Source organism: Panthera tigris, chromosome C2 (assembly GCF_018350195.1).
Source record: "Panthera tigris isolate Pti1 chromosome C2, P.tigris_Pti1_mat1.1, whole genome shotgun sequence".
Taxonomy (NCBI): domain Eukaryota; kingdom Metazoa; phylum Chordata; class Mammalia; order Carnivora; family Felidae; genus Panthera; species Panthera tigris.
In genome coordinates this window covers 113,789,226-113,815,427 of record NC_056668.1, presented here as the reverse complement: position 1 = coordinate 113,815,427, position 26,202 = coordinate 113,789,226, and the positions used below count along the sequence as shown (strand labels likewise).

At 42.3% G+C, this 26,202-nt stretch overlaps 1 protein-coding gene and 1 long non-coding RNA gene across 5 annotated transcripts; one reads left to right on the top strand and one right to left on the bottom strand.

The window, feature by feature from the left end:
• Positions 1-229: 229 nt before the first annotated feature.
• TM4SF1 (transmembrane 4 L six family member 1) lies at positions 230-11,190 on the bottom strand. 4 transcript variants are annotated; one of them, XM_042999013.1, is made up of 6 exons: positions 10,899-11,184; positions 9,379-9,468; positions 9,145-9,290; positions 6,230-6,410; positions 4,274-4,332; positions 230-1,054 (listed from the first exon to the last, which is right to left on the bottom strand). In XM_042999013.1, exons 1-5 carry the CDS (start codon positions 11,073-11,075, stop codon positions 4,318-4,320), a joined length of 609 nt encoding a protein of 202 aa, XP_042854947.1. In that variant the 5' UTR covers positions 11,076-11,184; the 3' UTR covers positions 230-1,054; positions 4,274-4,317. The 4 variants fall into 4 exon arrangements, with proteins under 4 accessions (XP_042854947.1, XP_042854946.1, XP_007086379.1 ...); XM_042999012.1 differs by lacking the exon at positions 230-1,054 and adding an exon at positions 3,482-3,683; XM_007086317.3 differs by lacking the exon at positions 230-1,054 and having other exon boundaries at positions 3,482-4,332; positions 6,213-6,410; positions 10,899-11,190.
• LOC122242027 lies at positions 7,177-25,716 on the top strand. The gene is made up of 6 exons (XR_006222164.1): positions 7,177-7,221; positions 8,896-8,977; positions 11,444-11,677; positions 19,445-19,535; positions 19,871-19,916; positions 25,642-25,716. It is a non-coding gene; the product is annotated as an uncharacterized LOC122242027 (long non-coding RNA).
• The last annotated feature ends 486 nt before the right edge of the window (positions 25,717-26,202 follow it).

The window sequence follows — 26,202 nt, the reverse complement described above, 5'->3', positions numbered from 1 at the left end:
TGGATGACTCCCTGAATGATTTCAGGAATGAGTATTTGTTTTCTCATTTTTGCTTTCTTTCCAAATGTAGTATGTGTTTATTGTAAAAACTTTAGTAGGTATAGATAGGCAAAATGAATCAAGACAAAAATCACCCAGAATCTAACCAAAATTACTTTTTAGTGCATATATATAATAAATATAGATATAAATATAAATAAAATTTTATTGTGCTGACATTTTACCAAACCAGTTCCTTGTTGGACATTTAGGCTCTTGTTATTTTTCTTGGTATAAATACTACTCCCAAAATTATCCCTGGAACTGAACATCTTTTTGTTTATTTGTTTAGGTTTTATTTCATAATCATAAATTTAACTTTGCAATCAAGCTACACTTAGAGGGGAATAAGGAAAATATGGAACCCATAGAACTGCAGTGAAAGCACAAAGATTATAGGATATTTCTAGTCGATGGGGGTGAAGGGATACCCTCCTGAGCTACAGAAGGAATGGGCTGGTAGTTAAGATAAAACACAAGCCAAATTATTAGATTTGTCCACAATCAGCACTGGTGATCTTCTTGCTGTGCTGCCATTGCTGGACCCAAAGCAGTCTATACTTCCAAATATTCATGCTCTCTCTCACTTTGCCAAAAACCACATGCCGACCACCCAATCACTCAGGTGTGGCAGTGCAGATGAAAAACTGAGAACTGTTTGTGTTGGGTCCAGCATTTGTCATGGACAAGATACCAAGACCTGTGTGATCCAGAATGAAATTCTCATCATCACATTTCTCCCCACAGATGGACTTGCCATTATGGATTATGAAGTCAAGTCACCTGGCACATAAATCCTGGAATAATCCTGTGACAGCAGGAAAATTTATAACCAAATCCTTTCTCCCCAGTGCTCAGAGCATGAAAGTTTTCTACTATCTTGGGAACTTTGTCTGCAAACAGCTCGATGGAGATTTGACCCAAGAGCTTGCCATCCATAGCAATGTTGAAGAACTCGGTGGAGTTGACTGTGGCTGGGAGGCTCAGGGGGCTCCGAGTGGTGGCATCTGCAAGGCTGAAATCAAATATCCTTAATGATTCTCCTAAAATAAATTACTAGAAGTTATAGATATATAGATAGATGATAGATAGATAGGGAGGTAGATGGTAGATAGACAGATGATAGGTAAATAGAATAGACAGATAGACACATACACACATACACTGGGTTAAAAAGGATATGCAGACCTTACAGATTGTTGCTTTTCTGAAAAGTTGCACCAAATCCCATACCTGTTCCCATGGTAGGTAAGCATCAGAGGAAACATAGTCAAAAGGGTCTCACATGTGTACAAGAAACAAACTGTAGTGAAGGTAATGCTCCATCAATTTCCTCAGACCTTACTTCAAGAGATTCCCTATATCTAGCAAGTTATTTATAAATTTGGCAACTATGGTAAATTTATACTCGGAGGGAACTATCTAACCTTTGGGCCATGTGTGCTATTCAGGTGACTCAGATTCTACAGTAATTGTATTGCTTTTATGTTGCCAGGTGATATAATAAGCTGTTTTGGTACAATCTCTGAGGGAATTTCCAGTCAAATTGAAGGGTTTGGAATATTATAGACCCACCATGTGAGCTATAAATATAAATAAACTAGGGTAGAAGGTGATTTATTTTGCTATTTCCTCTGGAAAATGGCAATGTCTACTATTAAAGAATTTACAAACTAGGGAAAACTTTGAGTCACTCAAACTTCAGCTCTGGGGTGGGATGACTGAGGGTCACAGGGACCTGTCAAAGTCCCCCTTGGGTGAGTGGAGAGGCTGAGTCAGTGTTGGAGGAGACAAGACCCCAGCACCTGGGCAGGGGTAGCAGAGGAGGAAGAGGGGGCCAAGGACAGAAACCAGCAAAGCATGGGTTTTCATGTTAGATTGACCTGAAGTCATATCATAATATGCCTTGGGCATATTACTTAACTTCTCTGAGCTTTGACTTTGTACAGTGGAGACAAGCAACACTTCCTAGGAATGCTGAGAGATTTCAGTGAAATAATATGTGTAGAAACTAAGTATAGTAACTGACCCATCGAAGGAACTCAATAAATGGTTGCTATTGTTACTATCATGATTAATCATTATTATTGTTGTTGCCTTGAGGATAGACTTTAAGAAAAAGAGGTGCTTATACCTGATCATTATGCCTCTTGTTTGGATTTTCTCTTTCAGGGGCTCTTAATCTGGTGCCCAAGAATTCCCAAGAGACCCAGGGATGGATACCTGGGAGAAGGGGTGTTAAACTCCAGAGAGGAAAAAAAAATGCCAATGTTTTTACTAACCTGTAAGGAAAATATAGTATTTCCTTTGTTATGACTACATGAAACAATTCACAGTAGTATCAGCAATGCTGATCATGCTTTGATTAACAATACAAAACATATATGATTATAAACAATATATAAATTATATATTACTTCTGTATCAAAAGTACAGTTGTTCTTAGACCCACCCCCTAGACCACTGCCTGCCTTCCTGTCTACAGAGGCTGGTGTGATGGAGCTGGCTGTCAGGTAAACTGTATTATAATTTTCAAAAATATTTTGATAAAAATATCACAATATTTTATCAAAAACATTTTGATGAAATATCACAATTCGATTAAAGATCATGCTATATTTTATGCACTTTTAAATGGCATTCTTCAAAGAAGTCTGTAGTCTTCATAGGACTGCCAGAGGGAGACAGAAGCACAGAAAAGATTAGAACCGTTCCGTGGGGAAGCCACTGTAGGGCACCCAGCACACAGGAGGGACTCTGCTGTCCAACAGCCCGAGAAGCTCCTTTATTAACTCATCTATTACCCAGGCCAATAAACACGAAAAGCAGAAAACTTCAGAAGATAATTCCCAATAGATCAGGGAATCCTGTCTCTTGAAAGGGCCTAACTCTGTATAACAGATATAAAATATCAAGGGAGAAAATGTCTGTTACCCTCCCCAGGAGCCTGATGCCTCAGGCATCCAGTAGAAAGGACCTAAGTGGTGTAATGACCCCAAGGTAATGGCACAGCAACAGCAATGCACGGAGAACAGAGAAACGTAGAAGAAGGAGAGGATGAGGGAGAGAAAGTGGGATAAAAAACCCAGAAGACACAAAGCCCTAAGCAATAAGGGCTGCACACCCCTCAGGCTGTAAAAAAAAAAAAAAAAAAAAAAAAATAGGGAGAGAAGTTTTAAGCTTATTTATTTATTTTGAGAGAGAAAGGGCGAGAGCACACATGCACAGCATGCACATGAGTAAAGGAGGGGCGGGGGGGTGGAGAGAGAGAATCTCAAGCAAATGCACCATCAGCACAGAGCCCGATGCAGGGCTCGAACTCAACAACCATGAGATCATAACCTGAGCCAAAATCAAGAGTCGGACGTTTAACTGACCGAGCCACCCAGGCACCCCAAAAGGGGGAACCTTAAACAAAGGACAGTGAAACTAAACAAGAAAAAAAACTTGTAGTGGATACTTTATTTTGTTCTATTTAAACCATCAAAGTTGGGGGGTGTTTCCCCATGGTCCTTCTGCCCTTCCTCCCTCTGCCCCATTTTCCCATGATGCTGATGAAACTGCTTTAGTCCGTTTCCCATCTTTTCCTCATCCAACTATCCAGGCCTTTTTCTTTGTCAGTACATGATCCTTGGTGCTTGTCTCTGAAGGACAAAAAGTGTTCTACCTGTTAGAGAAACAGGACCTGCCCGTACTCTCGGCAGCATTGCATATTTTGATGCCTTCCTTTAGCTCAGGGCACTCTCAACCAGCCCTCCCTCTCTGGGCAAGTGTCTGTCTCTTATGAAACATGAAACACTTCAAAAAGGCCTCTTGCCAGAGATTTGCAGGCATATGAATGGGAAACACCATATAAACAGTGAAAAAAGACACATCTTTTCAAGTTTTTGGATTTTCTCCTTCACGATCTTAAAAAAAGCAATTAGAAATCTTTCCTTTAATAAACCCAGGCATAGATAATAGTAACTGGAGTGTGATACTTATCCTTATAATGTTTCTAAAAAACATCACTCAGGCCAGAGTTTGTCTCAGCTATGCTGAGGACCGACCGTCATTCAGTCTGTAAATTACCTCATGGATTTTCTCATTCCTAAAAAAACAGTTTGCTACGCTCAAACACTGACATCACATGAAGATGCCAGCTTTTATACACATTTATAAAAGTAGAATATACGGAGTATGATACACTAGTACAAAGTTTTACAAATTAATACAAGTAAAATATATAAATTACAATGAAATAAAGGAAGATCGTGGTTCTGTTGTGGGGTGGTTCTTTTAGCAGTCGTATCGCTGTAAAGAAAATGAAATATGCATTACGTTACAATCAGGCTAAACAAACAACGATGCCATGTTAGTCCTAAAAGTTCCTGTTTTAAGCAAACATAAAGTGGGCTGATCTCCACTACCCAGAGCTTTTGGCCAACAACACTGAGAGCTTGGACAATGTTCCTGAAATGTTTCCTAAACAAACCAGATCCATTGTCCTCTCTTAGGAAAAGCTGCAGGAAAGGGCCATGGAAACCACAGCTTACTGGTGTTTGCTTGGCTTCGAATGCGTTTGGGGTAGGCTTTTAATCTTAGGGATTTAAGAGATAATGCCATGGGAGTTTCACACAGGAGTGGGCCCAATATGGGTAACCTTCCCAATTAAGTGCTACCAAGTTACAGACTTGACTCATCTACACTAAAAACCTTGCCCTCTGAAAGCGTCTTTTGTCTTAGAAACAAAAATAGCAGATCTGCACTGTGGTGTCTGTGAAAAAGCCATCTCTTTGGTGACTCAGACGGGAAACCCCGTGGGACTACTTGCTCCCCACCCCCGCTCAGAGAAGAGGGTCACTCTGGCAAATCACTAGAGCAATTTTGGTCATTGACATATTATGCCTGTCCCCAAAATGCACAAGTGCTGATGTCCAAAGGGGCCTCACCTAATTTAAACTCTGCCTTGTATGAAATCCAAGGCTAAAGATAGGTCACATTAGAGTAAGTCTGAGAGGACTCTCCTCTGCCTCTCCCCAACCATATTGCCTGGAAACAACTTCATATTGAAGGTTTCCCACTGCGCTGTTTTCTTGGAAATTTGGCAGGCTCCCAAGGAAATTATTAATCTTGCTGTACTTGCCTGATAAGGAAAACTAGATTTTTCTTTTAACGTCCCCTCAAAAATTAGAAAGTTTCCTTTTATTCATAGCAAGGTTTTTCATGGTAGCCACATGCTTTCAGTTTTAATTAGATTTTGTCTTATTTTAAAAGACAGTTAAGAGACCTTGAACCAAAGGAGTAAATGATTAGGAAAATATAAATTAAATAAGTTTCTGTTTACCTAATCCTGTTTTACAGAATAAGACATAAAACTAACCTCCCAAAATTGAACCAAAGCTGGACTTCCATCAATTCATTACTATGTGTTTTTTTTTTTTTTTAGGAGGATATAGAAACAAGAACTTTCCCCGCTACTAACAAATGCATACTTCTCTCTGAAATCATATCCCCAGGAAACAAGTGCTTCCTGGTTTTCTTTCACCATGAAAGGCTTTTTTCATGAGCTGCTATTCAAAGGTTATTAGTGATTCTCTGTGCTTAGCTGTTTGGGTATTTTTGTGACTCCTTATTAGAAGGCATTGTAGAAAATCCAACAGAACAGCAAGTGTTGCGGACAGGTTGAGAGCAGGAGCTCGCATAAAATGACCTAGGGTTTGAAGCCTGTTACTTCCTGCCTAGGTGATCTTAGACATACTGCTTAATGTCTGACTCATAGTCTCTTCTGAAATGTGAGTTTAGCTCCGTGCCTGGTGCAATGAACATTGACCACTATTTGCATATACTAGTTGGGAACATGAGAGCAAGCAAAATTGTGTCTCTTTGGCCAGAGCAGGGGTAGTGAAAGGGGCAGTGAGTTTGCTCTTGAAAGGAAACTTTGGGTACGGGCAGCATTTTCCTATATACACAGAGCCAACTATAAAAAAAAAAAAAAAAGATAACCCAGCAACTATGATATTCAGGAAGCTTATTACTGAAAGCAAAATTGAATGCTGTAAATGCTTTGCCACAAAGATGATGTAGGAACAAACGTTGGTAGTTGGAGCAGAATCTGATTTTGCCTTTTTTTTCTTTATGATGAAAATAACAGTGTGTTACAGTAATTGAATACCCCAGGGCCGGGCTGTGACATTTTCACAGCTCTTACCTGTTGGCGAGAGCAGCAATAGCCACATATGCCTCCCATCACACCATTTATTACTTGAATGAGACATAAGATGAATTCAATTCCACCCAGGGCCAAGAGGATGGAAAACAGAGAGACGTTCCATTCTACAATATGCTTGGGTTCCGTGCACTGGGACCATGTGGAGGTATCCAGAAGGTACCTGTGGATGAAAAGAAGAAACTTCTGATATATGACCACATCTAAGGGGATGTCTCATAAGCTACTTTCTGTGTGGTGCTTTTTTGTTCAGAAAAAAAGAAACTAATTCAATGACCTGTGTCAAATTTTTATAGTCTGTCATTTCACAAAGTGACAAATTCAGATCTTGCTGCAATGATAAACATAAAATTCAACAAAGATTATTGAGCACTCATTGTGAGTTAGACCTCAAGCCAGGGCCGGGGATATAATGGTGAACATGGCATGGGTTCTGCCTTGGAAGAGCATAGCATCTAAGGGAGGAGACAATATGCAATCTCAATGTAACCAGTACACTGATCAGGAAGACCAAGTGTGAGGAAGGGCATCTCCCCTAGGCCAGGAGAGTACCTGCTTATGTAACTATTCCACAAGTCTGAGCTCCATGAAGTCTGGAACCAGACCTTTCATCATTGTATAAATAGACCCTAGATCAGTATCTAGTACATAGTAGGTACTGAACACATTTTAAAAGTAATTGAATGATAAATAATCTGAGGTCACTTTGTGAAATGTTAGCAAACCACACTGAAGTCACATTTGACTACACACACACACACACACACACACACACACACACAGAAGTCATATACACGTATATATACAACTTAGGAGACTTTCTAAGTACCTGGATATTCTTACAGTCTGAAAAATTCTATCTCCGATTGCTCTTTTAGAATTTCAGCCTTTGCTACATCATAAAGCATTTGGATTCTTAATGAAATAGGATTCAATCGTGGGAAAACCTACAACTGACTTAATCCCACAAAGAGGTCTGGTATAAATCTTTTCTTATCACTTCTTCCTACCACAGCAGAACAAAGGGGCTTAGAATTAGAGACCTAACTTTGAATGGTTCATTGAGCCAATCAGAAACTCAATGTGTTGATTAAAAAAAAAGAATTCTGTCCTTATGACCCCATCTTTCTGCATATCAGGAGGTGGGGGGAAGTTGTAATTTTAGGACACAATGTAAAAAATTCCTTTGTCCCCATCTGGCTATTGAGCAATTAATCACTGGCTTGTGACCTTTACTTATTCCTCATATTGAAATCCCTGGACAGGTTGAAGTGAGGAATGATATAAAAGCAGAAGGCTTCTTACAGAAGCTGGGGTGGCTGGTGGGAGGGGCATACAATCAAACAGCTGTAAAATGCTGAGTGATATTCTCACTTCTCCTTGCATTCCAGCTTCACCAATCATGATGTTTTTTGGAGGTGGGTTTGTGCAGTAGCTTGAATGTCTGTGCATATATAGCCAATTTCCACTCACACATTCAGTATGTTCTGAACAAAGTTGAATCACGATCCATAACTATATTGGCCACCCAAATTTCAAACCCCCGTAAAGCTAACATTTGTTCAGAGGCTACTATTGGGTTGTATTCATTGTCAGTTAGCAGATAATATTAACAGCCAACAGAGGTCAGCCTCAGAGTGTGTCAGCTTGTGTGATAAATACTTTACATTTATTATCTCATTTATCCTATGACAACTGCCATTGGTTTTATTTTACAAAGTAACTGAGAAACACAGAGCTCAGTTCACTGTTTCCTGGTTGCCGAGGGAGAAATGCAGAGCTGGGATAAAATCCAGGTCCACATAATTCCATGTTCACGATTTTACAAACTCACTGTATGCTATACAATTCATGGGGGACAGTCTCGATAGGGTAAGGGCAATTGAAATTCATTATTCATATTATTTCCACTCATGAATCTCATAACGAAGCCTTTCAAAATTCAACGAAGGATGTCATTCATTTGCTGTCATATACATCAGTTTCTATGAGCTATTTCTGTTCTTTTCTCAGTAATAGATAAGAAATAAGTACCGACATAAAACAATGGAGCTTAAATTATCCTGACGCTAAGATCATGTATAAGACTGTCTTATGTAGCCTGATCACTTTACTTTTCTTTTAATTTTTATTATTTAAAAATTTTTTTTTAATGTTTATTTATTTTTGAGAGAGAAAGAGAAAGAGAAACAGAGTCCAAGCAGGGGAGGGGCAGAGAGAAAGGGAGACAAAGAATCTGAAGCAGGCTCCAGGCCCCCAGCTGTCAGCACAGAGCCTGAGGCGGGACTCGAACTCACCAACAGTGAGATCATGACCTGAGTTGTAGGTGGACAATTAATGCACTGAGCCACCCAGGTGCCCCGCCTGAAGGGTTTGTTGTACATAGCGATTATGTTATATTGTGAGTGTGTGTATGAGGATAGTATGATCAATCGGGGAGTTGGTTAAATTCAGATGCTTTCCATCCATAAGGATTCCACAATATTTTCTTATAAAATAGTAAAACCAGCCAACTGTTTTGGTATAGTGCACACACTACATAAGCACGAACCCTACAGCCAGGCTGCCTGGCTGTCATGTCCTAGGAATGTGCCTTTGGATAAATTACTTCAGCTCTCTGTGCCTCTTTTTCCTCATCTGTAAAACAGGAGCAAGAGTGGAAGTCAACTCCTAGAGTATCATGAGGGCTGAATCAGCGAATCCATTTAAAAGCACTTAGAGCTTCTCCAGGTCAGAGACTGGGCATCCACCCTCTGACACCACTGCCTGGTGCCTGAGTCACCGCCTGGCTGAGTGCACGGATACATGGATAATTGATGCCTTTCTAACTCGATGGGATTGCCCCTATACCATGCGGTGGACAAGAATGTGTGGTCGGACAGGGAACAATGACTTACTGTCCGTCGGTGTTGGCAAAGGTGTAGTTCCACTGGCCAAGAGAATCACGACATACTGGCCCTTCGGCCAAGCCCAGGGCTGCCACGATGACGCAGTAGCCAGATCCCGCAATCCCAATGAGGGCCGCCAGGACGGAAGAAAGCATCTAGGGAAAGGAGAGACGGCAGAAGTGAGCCGGAGCGTCGCACCTGCCTCCCAGGGACCCCTTTCACCACCCGAGCTGGAGCACCTACCGCGCATCTCTTGCCACAGTTTTCGTGGCCACAGCAGCCACAACAGTCGTCCTGCTCCAACCCAATGAATACGAATGCCGGCAGGAACATCTGGTTAGAAAACAATCAAATTAAAATCACCATCTTTCCCCACATTAAAGCCTGTCATAAGGGTCAGGCTAAGCATCTTTTGGTAAAATACCTTGCTTTCTGACAATGTGGAATGGCTTTGGGTTAGGTCGGCCCAGTATCACAAAGAATGTAAAACTATGAGGGGAAAAAAAACAACACCTCTAAATGAAATATCTGCTTGTTTTCATGTAATGTGCCAAAGCATTCTTTAGGGTGAGGGTGTCGTATGGGAGGGATAGAATAATAACCCATAAATATGTTTCTTCCACAAGAGTTCCCTAATGTAGTCCCAGAGGCAAACTCTGTTTCTGTTACAACCTGCCTTTAATTCGTTTTTTCCCCCCTTGTACACATAGATGATACAAGTCTTTAATATAATAATTGAAACGTTTTTGTAAGTGGGAGAGATGAAAGCAGCATATAATATATAAAAACCATTTCTTTGATGACGCGATTGTATGGTTGTTGCTTCACAATAAAGCTCCTTAAATAAAGTAAGTATGAAATACTCTGAGTTTGATCAAAAGAAGCCTAAACAAGGGTGACGTTATATTAAGGACAAACCATTGTTAACATGGCAGCGATACTTAAATTCAAAACCGATTTGCCATACCATAATTAGTGCATTAAATTTAAATGTTTTCAGGTCTTTTCTTGACTAAGAAAAATATTCTGTGTGGTATGAGCAATTCCACAAAATGTCTTTTTAAACTTCTCAATCCCAGCATTTAAAGTGGCAAGCTCGAGTTTGTCCACATTCTTTCCGTGCTGTGGTTGAAGCTAATACTTCCAGCTCCCAGGTTGGCAGGCAAATTCCTCTCACTTCAATTAAAAACAAACCTTGGAAAAAACAACACATTCCGCTGTTAGCTTCAGATCCTGATCTGCTGCTAACGGGAGGATTTTTCCTAGACACCACACCCAGGATTACATAAAGGAGAAAATTTATCCTTCTTTTTAAGTAGCAATACACTCATAATTGATAATTTTTCCTGTCACAGATGTCTGAGAATAAACAGCAGATAATTTGGATCCGAAACTGTTGATTTAGACAGAGAACCAGTGACGCCCTCCCAGCTCCCTAGGGCAAATGTTAAATGCCTACCCACTTCAGTTCTAGAAACTCTAGACACTCTCAGATCTGATTGAAAAGCTAATATCTGTTTTCTAGCTGTAAAGTGAGAGAGCTTAGCAAAAAGGAAGTTCGTTGTTGGTTGAAAGAGGACTTTGTAAAACGTCTGATAAAATTAATACACTAGACGTAGCTCAACTTTTGTGCAATCTGCTTTCAAAAGAAGATGAACAAAAATAACTGGCTTTGGAAATAGGCATTGTAGAAAACTTTCCATGAAAACACCTCTTTAACAGAAGAGACTTTTTTAAGCTTGTAATAATTCTGAACAACTTACCAGCAAGCCCCCTCCTACGATGCCAGAAAAGAACCACACGAAGCGGCTGAGATGGTTTTCGGAGGCATATTTTGTTTCCCCATTTGGAAAGTAAAGCAAAATATTAGCTACAATGCACAGGATGGCCAGCCACACCAGAGAATGTCCGATGCACCGTGCACATTTTCCATAACACATGGTGGTGGCAGAGGCTGCGAGGATTTCCCTCTTCACTCTGCAGCTCAGTGATGGCCAAGTCAGAAGAGAGTATGCCTGTCTGTGGAGAAAGCAAAAGCAGTTCTCAGCCCATTCCTGCAACCTCTTAAATACTCAGTTCTTAGTCACCGGGTTGGGGGAGGGGGAGGCGGTGAGGTACTTGGCTTTCATTGGTCCTGATTGCAGGCTCTGGTTGGGGTGGGGGGAGGTAGGGGGAATGTCCCGCCCTTGCAATGAAATCCTTGAGACAAGCGAAACCAGGGTAGGGATGTGGGAAACAGCCTCACTCTTAAGCAAGAAAGAAAATGATTAATCCTCACTGAGAAATTCACAGTGCTACTCCTTCACAGGATGAAGAATTGACAGGAACGCGTAATACAACTTTCCAGTAACTGTCAAGTGTCCGTAGTGTGACCGTGCCGGTTGAGGCTGTGAAAGGCAGCGAGCTGTGATCCTGCTCCATGCAGCTGTTTGGACAGCTTCCAGTCTGAGGGCTGTGTGTTCACTTCCCCTGCTGCACTGACTTAATTCCAGACCTGGGGCAAGTCTCCTGAGCTCTGAGGTTGTCTCCTTGTCTGTTAAAGGTAAGGTGTCTAAAAGCCATCACCCACAGATTTGAGGTGGCTGTTGGGAAAATTACCAACCAGGCTTCTTTCCTCTGCCTACTGCCTGCTCTGTAGGACCGATCCGACCGTCCAGCTTTCCTGGATATCTGCCTCCAAAACAAATCTGGTACCAAAACAAAGGTGGCGTTAGTCAACACAAAGGGCTCCGGCACCTGTCTATTCCTGAGTATTACTCTCAGGCAAAGCAATGCCAGGAAAGGCCAAGGGAGGCCTAAAGCATGGGAGAAGGATAGAAAGAAAAAGACGAGAAGGAAGAAGAAGAAAGAGACAGAAGAGAAAGGGACTTGGCAAGCAGAGCAGGGAAACAGGACGGAGAGAATGCGGAATGAGCGGGAGAGCCAGGGTTGTTGATCAGGGCCCGGGTCTACCTGTGGTCTACCCAGCCAGCTCCTGAACCAGCTGTTGCAGGCTTACATGTGAAGGCAGGGAAAGGGTATTACTTCTATCTTACAGAAGGAGGGGTCGGACTGTGAGTAAGTTTAGCCCTTGAAGAGCAGCTTGTGCAAGCCAGGTAGGCTGGGGAAGGACGGGATGGCCAGGTGGGGCCAGGACTGGAGGGGACGTGTGCCCAGGACAGAATAGTGAGTGCAGAAAAGAGGCAGAAGTCCAAGATGGGGTACTGTTAGTTCAGAAGAGGAAGGTGAGCAAGGCTGTCGAATCCAGCAGCTCAGGCTGAGACCGGAGTCTGAAGGATTTAGGCCAACACTGGAGGGCAGGATGCATACCAAATTTGAGGAGGCGAGCTGGGGTTAGTCACATAGAATCTGGACTGGGAGGAACATACTCACAAAGGTGGGGCCATGATCCAGACTGGCCTGAGGAAGTAGAGGGATGGAAAACTGACTTTAGGTGGAGAAGCCTGGAACTGCCCAGCTGCTCGGGCATAGGTGGGCAGATCTTCACAAGAACGTTGCTCTGTTTCCACCATGCATCCAACAACCGGGCACATGCACCCTCTGTCCCTGGCTTTAGGTCCTAATGGAGAGGAGATTCCACAGATAGCAAGGCCTGGGGTGGCATACAGGTGAACGCCTGGGCCCTTTGTTAAGGCGTCATCATTGCAAACCTCCTCTCTGCTGATCCATCCCACCTGGGGCCAAAATGAGGGTGAGCAATCGTTTGACGACTTTGCTCCTGAGTGCTTAATCACCTTTCCCCTTCTCCCCCACCCCTACGATCAACAGAGTGTGGAGAAGAGAGTGAGGGTCATGCAAAAAGTCTGGAGTGACAGCCTATCTCTGCTGTTGTGCAGTTTTGTGGATCAGGGAAGTCATCACATTCCTGGGACTCTGGTTCCTCCTCTCTAAAGTGTGGGACAGGATTGGATCAGTGGGTCTTAAGTTTTGAGACTCTTGTGATGGTATGGATTCTCTCCCTGCCCAGAGAATGTACATGTATGCAAGCACACACATTTTTCACTCACTTTTAGGGTTTCATGGACTCCCTGAAGCCCATTAGTGGATTCTCTTCCACATTTCTCCGGATGAATCCTGTCTGGAGACCATTTGCATCACAGATGCAGATACCTGGTCCACCCTCAACAGAATAAATAGGAATTTCTAGGGATGAGGCCCAGTCATCTGAAGTTTTTACAAGTACTCCAAATGAGTCTTATGTTAGCTCAGGTTGGGGATCACTGGTCCACAGGCCGGGTAAATACCGTTTGTATTACATGTTCCCTGAGGCCACTGTCACCTCCACTGGCTCCACAGCTCTAGACAGACATACAGCATATGCATGAATGGTGGGGGGACAAAGTGCCACTCGATGTAGGCCACTTTCAGGCTTCACTTGTAATATGGAGTCTGTCCACCTTGCCCACACTCCTGTCATTCTGCATGGTACCCTCTGCTTCTGCCCCTCATCTGGGAACCTAAATCAGGGTCTTTTCTGGTTTGGGCTCCTCGTTTAATATCAGATATGCTTTTGTGGACAATTGTTTAACTACTTGGTTCTGGTCCTAGCCAGATTCTGTCCCACAGATGACCCTGGCTTTTTTCTCCTGGCTGTGAACTCTCAGTTTCCTATACAGAGCTGCCATCTCCATGGGCATGTTCTGGGTTTCATCCCACTTTCCAAATCCCACCCCGGGCCCTCCCCACCACCCTCCCGGGCCTCCCTGTCCTCCTTGCTCTAAGCATTGCCTTCTGGAGCTTCCTGCTGAAGGATTCTGCTTACACATCCCCTCAAAGAGGCCCTCTCCAAAGACCCCATCTAATGACATTATGCACCCTCCCCCAGTTGCTTTTCATCACATCATGCTGCTCTGTTATCATCCAAGAATTTATCATCCCTGAAGTTAACCTATGTATTCACTAGTTTCCTTTTCTATTGTCTGTGCAGAACCCTTTCTGCCTCACCCGCCATTATTTCCCAGGGCTTGGAACAATGCCTGGTGTGTGGTAGGTACTCAGTAAATATTTGCTGAAAAATTGAATAAATACGTGAATCAATGTCTTTTAAAAAAATTTTTTTTAATGTTTATTTATTTTTGAGAGAGACAGAGACAGAATATGAGCAGGGTAGGGGCACAGAGAGAGAGAGAGAGAGAGAGAGAGAGAGAGAGAGAGAAAGAGAGAGAGAGAGAGAGAGAGAGAGAGAATCTGAAGCAGGCTCCAGGCTCCGAGCTGTCAGCACAGAGCCCAGCGTGGGGCTTGAACTCACAAACCACGAGATCATGACCTAAGCCAAAGTCAGAAGCTTAACTGACTGAGGTGGCATTAACCATTCTGTACCTCAGTTTCTATCATTCTTTGTTCACCAATATTTATTGAGCTCCTACTGTGTCTTCTAAGTTTTGGGTATACAGCAGGAAACAAATATCTCTGCCCTAAGGAGAGTCTGTTCTATCAGAAAATCATATTAAAATACACATACAAAATCATATTAAATAAATATAATACCTTGTTCATTAGGTGGTGATAAGTGCAGGAAAGGGGAAAAGACGAGGGAGGGAGACGGCCTCCTGAGACAGGATAATAATAGAACCTACATCACAGAGTTGTGATGTATAAAGTGAGTCAATGTTTGCAAAGCATGAAGCACCTGGCATTTAGTAATAACTCAATAAATGTTACTTGTTATTGCTATTTTCATCAGCCCCCTGTCCCAGGCAAGATGTCTCTACTCCCTTTATGATATATCTACTTCTCTAGGATTCCATTACTCCATTATGTACTGGATCCCTTTATTATCATTTGTGACTAATTTTTAGACACTGGAGCTCCCACAGTTATATTAAAAGTTCACTTTTGGGGTGCTTGGGTGGCTCAGTTGGTTAGGCAACCAACTCTTGATTTCAGCTCAGGTCATTATCTCACAGTTTGTGAGTTCGAGCCCCACGTCGGGCCCTGCTCTTCCAGAGCAGAGACTGCTTGGGATTCTCTCTCCCTCTCTCTAAGACCCTCCCCGGCTCATGCTTTCTCTCTCAAAATAAATAAATAAATGTTAAAAGAAAAGGTCACTTCTATCTCCATCATTCTCTCTGCAATTAGCCCCAATGCACAAACACCTTTGAAAAGAGTGTTCTTTACTTCATCCTAGGACTGCAGGCCTCTGAGCTCTGGACAGTGGTTGTCAACCCCGTGTTTTGGGTGTGCTGCCCCACTGCCAGAAAGGCCCTGATCTTCCTTCTCATTGTAGCCCACCCCACCCAGCTTTGTTCCCTTGGCTGAACTCATCACTTTTTCCATGACACTTTCTACCACACCCCTGCCGACCTCCTAGACCTGCTCGTCACTCCCACATAGTCCTTGGACACACCCCCATTCCCCCCATCGTCCTTGGACACACCCCCATTCCCCCATTCGGCACCAATCAGATCACGATGTACTAGTGTGCATTCTCATCAGCCTCCCCGGCTCTGCAGAGGTCCCAGAGAGCAGGTTATCTTTCCTTTGAGGATACAACAGCAGGCACAGTCGCAGGCATTTCCCTAGCTCTCAATAAGTGCTTGCTACATTTTGTTCAAATAAATAGGGGAGCTGAATATGTTCAGGTCTAAGGTTATTTGCTTTTAAGCAAAGCCAAAATGTCTTATGGAAAGCCGGGCACAACAGGCACTTATTACACTTACATTTTTAAATGTTCAGCTTTACCTGTCATTTATAAGAGCAGCTGGTATGGCTCCTTATGGTTAGCTCTCCTAACCATTTGATGTGCAGAATGTGGCTTCAAGAATAATTCCAGGGGAAACTCCTTTTGATAATATCGTAGGTTTAAATGTTGGAAGAAGCCTCAGTAGAGTGAATGGTTCAGCTCTCACCCCTTTACAGAATCTTTATGGCCACTTTACAGTTAAGTTCACAAGCGTTAAAAACTCTTCCCAGCATCATCCAGCTAGTGGGCAGTGGAAATCAGTTTCCTTTAAGAACTAATGTCAATAGTCTATGATTCTATATGGTTGTGGGATTCTAAGAGGAAGATTTAAACCCAGACCTCCTGCCTCCTGGTTGCTTTTTTCCAAATGTGCTTTGCCCTTCCTTATTGGGAAAACGCTAGTTTCTCACTCATTTGGACATGAAAAATATAATGATCCACACATAGTAACTGTACCTGTTAGAGCTTTTTTTTTTTTATTATAGCTGGCTCTTGGACAACACAGGGCTTGGGGTGCTGACACCCCATACAATTGAAAATTCACATATAACTTTTGACTTTCTAAAATACTAATAGCCACTGTTGAGCACTAGCTTACTGATAACATAAATAGTCAATTAATACATATTTTGTGTTATATGTATTATATGCTGTATTCTTATAGTAAAGTAAGCTTGGAGGAAGAAAATGTTATTAAGAAAATCGTAAGGAAGAGAAAATACATTTACAATATTGTACTATATTTTTCAAAAGAAAATTCAAGTATAAGTGAATCCATGGAGTTAAAACCCATGGCTGTTCAAGGGTCAACTATATAAGTAGCAGAAGCCAGTTCTAGCTTCCCTAACCAAAGGGACATTAATTATGAACTAAAAAGTAAGAATGCAGATGGACAGGGGGAACCAAACTCCATAGGAAATCCAGAATGTCTTTACTTTCCATCTTGGCCTCTTTTTGACTCTTCTGTCTGTAACTTCATTCTTCTTAATGCAGACTCATTTGTCTCTTTCACAGTCCACACAAAAGAATATGGCTACTGACAGTTACCAAGTTTACATTTTTCTCTGTTCAAGAGACTCATCAACCTCAGATTCTGAAGGAAGGGAGTTACACTGGACAAGGATGCGCTCACATACGTGGGGACTGAATAAACATGGCTGCTGGGAGCCATCTCTGCACCCATGGAGATGGAGGAACAGGCATTCTAAAGGAAACATGAGCATAGGACCAGGCAGAGAGGCTGGGAGCTGTGCTTTATTTGAAACTATAATCAGGACATACAACTGCAGGAAAAGAAAGGTGGAGAGAAGGAGCAGTGTTAAGTCATCTTAGCTACAATCTCCTGGCTCTCTCCTCACTTTAGACTGTGGCTAATTTTATTCTTGGGTTAAAAATAAGCTTCTTGGGACGCCTGGGTGGCTCAATCCATTAAGCGTCCAACTCTTTGGTTTCCACTCAGATCACGATCTCACAGTTCATGGGTTCGAGCCCCACATGGGGCTCTGCACTGACACAGCAGGGCCTACTTGGGATTCTTTCTCTCCTTCTCTCTCTCTGCCCCTCCCCACTTGCACATGTAGGCATGCACACACACTCTCACTCTCTCAAAAAAAAAATAATAAAATAAAATAAATATGCTTCTTGGCCCAAGATTAAACCAGAGTTCACCTTCACCTGCATTGCCCTTTCTCTTCCATGCTCCCATCCCCATCTGGTAGTTGTAGTTCAGCATCTCACAGTGGCCATTTACCCCCTCATCAAGCCAGGGAATCTCCTAGGTCTCATTGTCATGTTCAGACAAGGTAGCTCCTGGGATGCCTGCCCCATGGTCTGAAGCTCAAGATGTGGGTCTGGCTGCTCCAAAGGGCTGGCTTGCTCCCTTGAGGGATAGGGGAGCTGAGGACTTCCAGAACATGCCTGTGACAATCAGCACATGAATACTTGTTTTCTAGTTTGAGTATCTTTTCCTTGGGTTTTATAATAGAGTCAGACACGTGAAATGGTGGAAGGCCTCAAAGATCACCTGAGTCTCAATGGAGAGTGGCCTGTGGGTTTCTAAAACCACACACGCTGATTCAGCCCTAGGGAAACAGGGAATCTCTAAGGGTGGGGACAGGAATCTCATTTGAAGAAAACTCTCTACGTGATTCTATTTGCACAGCCAAAGTTGAAATCCACTGAGGTAGATGGTCTGACTTCCTAATTTTATAAATGAGACCACTGAGGTCTAGAGAGATTAATTTCAGTTCAGAAGCAAAGCCACAGATTAAATCAAAACAAAAACAAACCCTAAACATGGAAACTCATTCCTCTGCTTGTGTATTTTGAACCTGGTCAACCAGGTGGTTCTCTGTGATTCTTTTGCTTCCCCAGATCCCAGCTGCCTTTGGGGAGAATGGCAAAAACAAAACCAAACAAACAAACAAACAAAAACTGTTATCCAGCTTCTGTACATTTAGGGGAAGGAAGAGAGGACAATTAAATAGTATGCAGAATACAGACGTGTCAGTTTCTCCCATGTTGTAACTGAACTTTACAGCTCTCCTGTGTGGAGCCGTTTCCAGGTTAAGAAAGGGAGACTCAGATGGGTTAAGTACGTAGGCTAAAATCACAAGGCTGGCGGGTGACATGCTCTGGATTCCTACTCAGATCTCTCTGACTCAGACACTCATATTCTTCCTTCACACATCTGGCTTATTTATACTACTTCCCAACACTGTCACCCATGAAAAATGACTTACAGGATTTTTTATTTGATATTTCTGAATCACACAATTCCAAGACACTAATCATTTGGGCTCTACTTTAATTAGATAAATGATTTTAAAATCAATCTGGGGGCACCTGGGTGGCTCAGTCAGTTAAGCCTCCAACTTTGGCTCAGGTCATGATCTCACTGAATGAGTTTGAGCCCCGCATTGGGTTCTGTGCTGACAGCTCAGAGCCTGGAGCCTGCTTTGGATTCTGTGTCTCCTCCTCTCTCTGTTCCTCTCCTGCCTGCATTCTGTCTCTCTTTCTCTCTCAAAAATAAAGATTTAAAAAAATTTTTTTTGATTTTTTTAATTTTTTCTAAAAATCAATCCGATGTTTTTCAAATAGGAAGACTTTACACCAATGTGAGTGAAATTACCAGAACTCTGGTGGGCACAGTACTAAGGCTATGGTGGTATTCAATAAACTTGGTTTTACTGTAGCAAAATAGAACTGTCAACAATTAAGATATGAGCACAATTAAAAGTAAAAACAAAAAAAAAGTAATTTTTTTCCTACACTTAGTACAGAAAAGAAACAATAAAGCTTATTTTCATTTTCTTTACTCCAGTCTAATGTGGAAAAGGATTTCCCCACCTGGCCTTGGACCTTAGATAAAAAATATGCTTGCCTTTTTTCAGAAAAGTGGGGGTGAAACTCTCCCCCTCTTGCTCTCATGCCAATTAAAATTTGGTTCCATGGGGCTTCTGTCAGTTGGGAGTCAAAGATCACACAAAGATGAGAAGTGAAGGCAGTCGACTCAGAGCAGATTTTTAGATACCACTTTCCAGGGATCCCTGGTGACAGAGGAGCTTTTATGTGTGTGTGTGTGGTTGAGTTCTGAATAACAAATCTTCCTGCTGTACATTTGTTTAGTCGTTTCTATGACTTCGACACTCTTGGAGACTCAGGCTGAAGCATAAATAAGAGGCAATGTGAGCGTTCTCCAAGGAACCATTCCAAGTTGGTGAGTTAATACTCCACTCAGACCTCGTGGCCTTGCCACTCTCAGTCAAACTGGTTTTTTGTGACTGTCAGTCAAAGTCCAACATGGCACACTTCCCACTGATACTGAATGAGCTGAGAACTCAGGTAACTGTTGATTTTGCCCTAGGGAATTTTACTGAGAAGGGCATTACAGCAATGGAGCAATTGAGACTCCGTGTGTGTGCGCATGTGTTGTGTGTGTGAGAGGGGCAGACAGACACCAAGGAAACATGACAGATTTGGGTTGGCAACAATGCTTGCTTGCTTCTGGCCAAGGTGGCTGGTTGACCTAACTTCCTATCTCCTCGTTCATAGTCTCTGCCTGGCATTGATGGAGGAGAATTGAAGCATTACTATCCGGGTAAGCACTACCCTAGCATCTAATATAAACGCCATGCCTCAAATTTCCTCCCCAGAAAGGGAGCTGAGATTCTAACTAGCTGAATCATCCAGTGACAACGCCTTTCATTGTGTTAGGTTACAAAAACACAGTAGTAGCCTACTATGGGAATGCTGATGTGAAATCCATTCCATTTTTATGTTAAATAATTAGTCTGCCCCATTTCAAATGACTAAAAGATTCTGCAGAGTCATGGGTTTTCAAAAAAGTGGTTTGGAAGTTACTTTTTCAGATTTACAAGATGAGGAAAAGACTTGAGCAAGAATTGCAAAGGGACTGAAACACCAACTTGAAGCCTAAAAATTATCTAGAATACCTGTAATGCATTAATTCCTGCCCAGTAGGAACCAAATAAGCTTCTCTGGTGAGATCCTTTAGAGTGGCTCTCCCTATGAGTCATTGAATCAGGAATCTGGGATAGAAATGCCAGTTGTGCAGGGAATGCTATTAAAAGCAAGCTGGGGATGTGGAATCCCTGCTTTGCCTTGCATCTCTTTTTGCACATGTAGGTTCTGGCAGCTCTCACGCCCCCTCAAGACAACACTGGGGAGAATGACTGTAGGGCCTGCTCCTTCTAGACCGCCCTCCTCCCCCACCTTCCTGACTGCCTTTCCGGGGTTCCCGGTGTGTTCTGCCATGACTTGATACTTTTAGGAATCAGAAGCCCAGATACAGCATCACATCTACGTTGGCACCAGGCTTGTGTGTTTCTTTCGACTTTTTTTATAATTAGAAAAAAGAACATGAACATAGACAAGTGGAAAGCATTTTTTCCCTAAAATCATGTATGTGACATTACATAGGCATGTCCTTTCACTGCTCACAATATATGAAAGATAATTTAAAACTTATTATTGGGCACCTGGGTGGCTCAGTAGGCTAAGCGTCCAACTTCGGCTCAGGTCATGATATCATGGTTCCTGAGTTTGAGCCCTGCTTCAGATTCTGTGTCTCCCTCTCTCTCTCTGCCCTCTCCCTGTACGTGCTCTGTCTGTCTGTCTGTCTGTCTCTCTCTCAAAACTAAATAAAACATAAAAAAAAAAACAACAACATTATTGTTGGAGGTGGGAGAGGCGCCTGGGTGGATCAGTCAGTTAAGCGTCTGACTCTTGACTTCGGCTGGGGTCGTGATCTCCCGGTGGTGAGATCTAGCTCATGGAGCCTGCTTAAAATTCCTTGTCCCTCTCCTTCTGCGCCTCCTCCACTCATGTGCGCACGCATGCGCTCTCTCTCTCTCAAAAAATAAAATACAATTATTGTGGGGAATTTTGAAGGAAAACATTTTTAAGGATCTCTGACAAATTCATTTTTTATTCATTTTCTGGAAAGGATATGAATCAGAATTTTCCTCTCATTTTCATTCTTCTGAAAGAATTTCTGATCAGTGAATGAGGATCATTCATTCCACAAATATCAATTGAGTAATTCCTGTGTTTCCTGCATGCACGTCTGAGAACTTTAGTTGTCTAGCTCACTAATTTTCACAACAACATTTTGAGGTAGGTACTATACATCATCATACGGGTGATAAAATTGAAGGGCTTAAATGACTTTCCCAAGTCCTCAAACCTTGAACCTGATGGCTAGGATTTGAATTCAGGCAGTCTGAATCCAGAGCCCCCTCTCTTAACCGCGACATCATACCGCCTTCAACCTGGTGGGCTTGGTCAGATAAGAGCAAATATTGACAAAAGCATTGTACACTGTACATAAAATATACTTAGTGCTCAGATATTGGTTTCTAAATACCATTCTCCAATAAAAGGAATCAGGACTCCTTGAAGACATGGTTGATTCTAGAACTGAAGGAAGGGAAACACAAGATAATTCTGGGATGTCTTATCCAGTGTTCTGTGTTCTTTTATGCGATGGTCAGTCGGATATGGCCAGAGGAGACAAAGAAGTTTGGGGAAACAAAATAGATTATACTCACAGCCCTAGAGACAGGAAGCACAGGGCCACCTGGAAAAAACACCAGGCAGAGGGGCAGGAGTCAGCAGAGCCTAGGCCACCTTTATTGAAGCTTAAGGGCAAGTCAAAGCAGGGCTGGTTAAATAATTTAAAATTTGGCTAGTTTGAATAATTTCGGTGAGCTCTCAGCTGTAGGAATGGTCCCAGGTTGCCTGGCAACCTGGAATGGTCAAGGCAGAAGAATGTGGCCTCCTAAAATCATGAACCTGAGAGAAGAGGCTCTAGATTGGCTAGTTTGCCTATCAAAGTCATGCTCCTGGCTGGGCCTTTGCTGTGTCCCTGTGTGACCAACTGTCCTCCCAGTGTGACCAACTATTTTTTATTTTGTATACTATTTCAGTTTAGTATTCTGGTTTGCACTTCAGGCCATGGCAGTTATTATCCATACTGATGCTCAAGATGTCCCCTCTCAGGTCAAGTTGAGTCCTGTGTCCTTTTACTATGACCTACTAGTCTTTGGTAACTTCTTGCTATCTGGTATAACATGAAGCACCAGGCTCATTTTGTACATTTCCTGCCCTAGACCTGGAACCCGTTATTTCTCTCAGAAGCCCTGGATCTTTGTAGTGGGAAAACGTATTTCAAAATCACAATTTGGGCTCAAGGAACATCCCCAGTGTAATTGTTCTTAAAATTCCGATGTTGGAGTGACACTGGGAAAAGAGATCCTTTTACTGTTCTTTTCATACTCCTCTGTATTATTTGAATTTTCACCACGTGTATTCATTCTTATCATTTGTTTGTTGCGTACATAATTACAGAGTTGAAAAAAAAAGTCGAAGTAAACATTCTTTCATACCTTTTCCATGACATTTCCCTTGCCAGCAATAACTGCATTTATGAAATTGCTGTGACTTCTTTCAGACTTTATCTTAGACCACACTGTTCCCTAAATATGACTAGTGCCCCGAAGGATTCCACATTCTATTTTAATCTATTTGGATGACTCAAAGAAACAATAACCTGAGGTAAAAATACAATGGATAGCAACGTAAATCTTCACCTTGACCAGTAAAGTAGGGTCTCCGTGCTTAACTCCAGGGGGCGCTGTTTACATCCTCGTCGTGGTGATAGATGCAGCAACAAACCTGCAAAGGAACCGATAAAACCGTAAGCAAAAGACGTGAACAGATAAGAAATGGCTCCTAAATATACGATAAGATGCTCAGGTTTGCTTTTAATAAGACAAACCCAAAATAAAACTACACCAGGATACTGTTTTTCATCTCTCAGATTGGCAAAGATGAAAATGCTTGCTCACACACCTTCCTTTAATGCTGGTGGAATGCCTGTATTTCCGGCAGTTTGACAGCAGGCATTCAATGACAAATGTGTTCATATCTGCTCATTTAAAACACTTCTGGAAACTTACAAATATATACAAAGATACTTGACTATTTAGAAAATGATGCATATATACACTAGGGCTTCTTGATAAGGGCTGCACAGAAAAATCTAGGGGATTTATTAGATTGGAAGGGGGAGAAATTGTGTTTTGGTTTTCATTACGCTCTAACCGAAATTTATCATTTCCTTTCATTATGAAAGTAGGCAGGAAGCCACAATAGTGTCAACCTGAGCCTTTGTTACCAGTAAAAATCAGATCTTCCATGCATACTTCAGTTGTTGCAGCCATTCTGCAATATCATTTATTTCGTCCATACTTTGATATTAGAGTAGTTATTAGGCCCACCACTAGATCTTGCGTCTTAACTCATGAATAAATAAGTGCACATATTTTTAAATAAAAAAAAATATTTTGATAACTGTATTTCAGGGTAGTTGATTTCCTTTTAATCACAAGGATTTTGTTTTATACATTATGGTGAGAAGAAATGCATCGGCTTTACCAGACGACCAAAGGCGTGCATGGCACAAAGTAAATTAAGAACAGAGTAGTTCATTGCATTGCATTGAACAGCATTGCCTTGCTGTGATATATAACATGGGATGGGAGGCTTCCAAAAGTGTGACCTGGCTAAACAATATTTGTGCGTTGCTATAGTGGAATACTTTGCAGCTGCAAAAAAAAAAAAAAAAAAAAAGAGGAATCTCTTTAATAAAATGAAACAATATCCCAAATATTGTGAAGAAAGACAGTAAAGCAGCACTCAGAACAATGTGTGCAGTGTTCTACCACTTGTATAAAAAGTGGGGGGGGGAGGGGCATTATATAATATGAATGCCTATCTGCTTGTATGTGTGTAAAATACCTCTGGAAGACAGGCAAGCAGATGGAAATAGTGGTGGCCTCCAGGGATGAGAACTGGGTGGTTGAGGGCCTGGACTGTTAGGGAGACTTTTTTCCCTGATGCAGTTCATACTACATTTAATTTTTGAATGTTGTGATGGTATCATCTATTCAAAAGTTAAATAAAACCCGGCATTTAAAAATTCCGTGCTAGCGTCTGTCAAGGGGGTTGCTATACACAGCCACAACAGAACTTCTCAAAGTCCAGTCCCCACCCTGTCTTTGGAACCACACACAGCCTGACCTGGAGCAAAGCCCTGAGGGTTTTATCATTTTAACCTCCTACTCTGTCCAAACCCCCAATAAAACGTTCCCAAGGCTTCCTGGGCGCCTGGGTGGCTCTGTCGGTGAATCGTCCAACTTTGACTCAGGTCATGATCTCACAGTTCGTGGGTTCGAACCCTGTGTCGGACTCTGTGCTGACAGCTCACAGCCAGGAACCTGCTTCAGATTCTGTGTCTCCCTCTCTCTGCCCCTCCCCCTGCACACGCACGCACTCGCTCCCTCGCTCTCTCTCTATCAAAAATAAATAAGAATTAAAAAAAAATAATTTAATAAAAATTTAAAAAACCTTCCCAAGACTTCCTTGGCTCTTGCCTTTCCTTATACCTTTAGCATTTGCTATTCCAGAAGTAAAATCTAGCCTATTCCAATTCAAAGCAGACACTGCAGTCTCGTCTCTACTTCCGCTGCATCACAAATGCTCACGAAGCGAGCTGGCACTGGCAGAATTATTCCTACCAGGCAGTGAAGAGAAGCACATGAATGTTCACCAGTTATGCATTTTTAGTCTCCAATATTACTTGTTCACGTTTCATAATACACTTATTTTAAAATGGAGTCTTACTCATTGAATGGGGTAGATTTTTAGTGTTGTCACAAGTGCAGCCTAATTACTACTATTTGTAAGAAAGCACAAATTTTATGGGATTAGATCACTAAAAGATTTCTTCTTCCCAAAACTTCTGTCGTGAATTTCCTACCGTTTTCGAAATGAAGCCAAGTTTCAGTACAATACACTGATGACCACGCTTGTCTCGTGTGTCTTCAGCAATACAGGGAACATTTATACTACCAAAGTAAAATATTCTGAAGAAAATATTAATGCTGAGTCCAAGTAACAATACTTGTATGAGTGTTGACTGCCAACAGCATGCAAGTTGCAAAACAATTGTGTTTGTAAGTATTTGTGTGGAGCATTATAACAAATGCTGATTCTCCTTGAGATCTGGGTCAGCAGAGGGAAGCCTGCGTTTGTTTTTGGAAAACATTTTGTTTAGAAGCAGACTCGAGGCTATTTGCACGACGAGCAAAACTATAGCAGAGTCTTGCCACAAGAAGTCAAACAAATCACTTAAAAATTACAACATAACCTTATTTTCATGGCGGACTCTGGGAAAATATTTGAGGTCTCAACAGAAACCCCTGGTTTGTTTTTGAGTCAGAAATGTGTTTTCTTTGGAGTCATGAACAGGATGAAGAAAACCGGGACAACCGCCAAGGCTCTGTGCTTTGAGCTCTTCGACGCTGAAAGAGAAAAAGTGGCTGGATCGCCAGTGGATTGGGGCGGGGGCCAAGGGACTTCAGGAGGAAGGAGGGAGATAAAACTTCCTGTTGCTTCTGAAGACTGTGTAGCCAGGTGAGTTGTTAAGAAAGGAACAAGTGACATTTCCAGTTCCTTTTTTCCCCCCCATTACACCCGGTACAAAAAATGTCACCAGAGTGTGTTCCCCAGAGGAGAGCATGGAGGTTAGGGCTTTGGAGTTGAAGGCACACAAACCACCTAATCAAGGAAGCCTGGTTTTCCTCAGTCTTTTTGGAGACTCTGAAGTCTTGAGGGCCCCTGTGGGCCTGTGTGTGGTAGAGGAGCGGACCAGCAGGACGAGCATCCAGGTCTTCCTGGAACACATTGCCTGACCAATACCTTGGAAACTGACGAGTCACAGCAAACGGAGGAGGTGATCAGGACTTTGCAGAGTATGGCATCTCAAATACCAGGAGATCCTTGCATGAACCCCTGGAGGA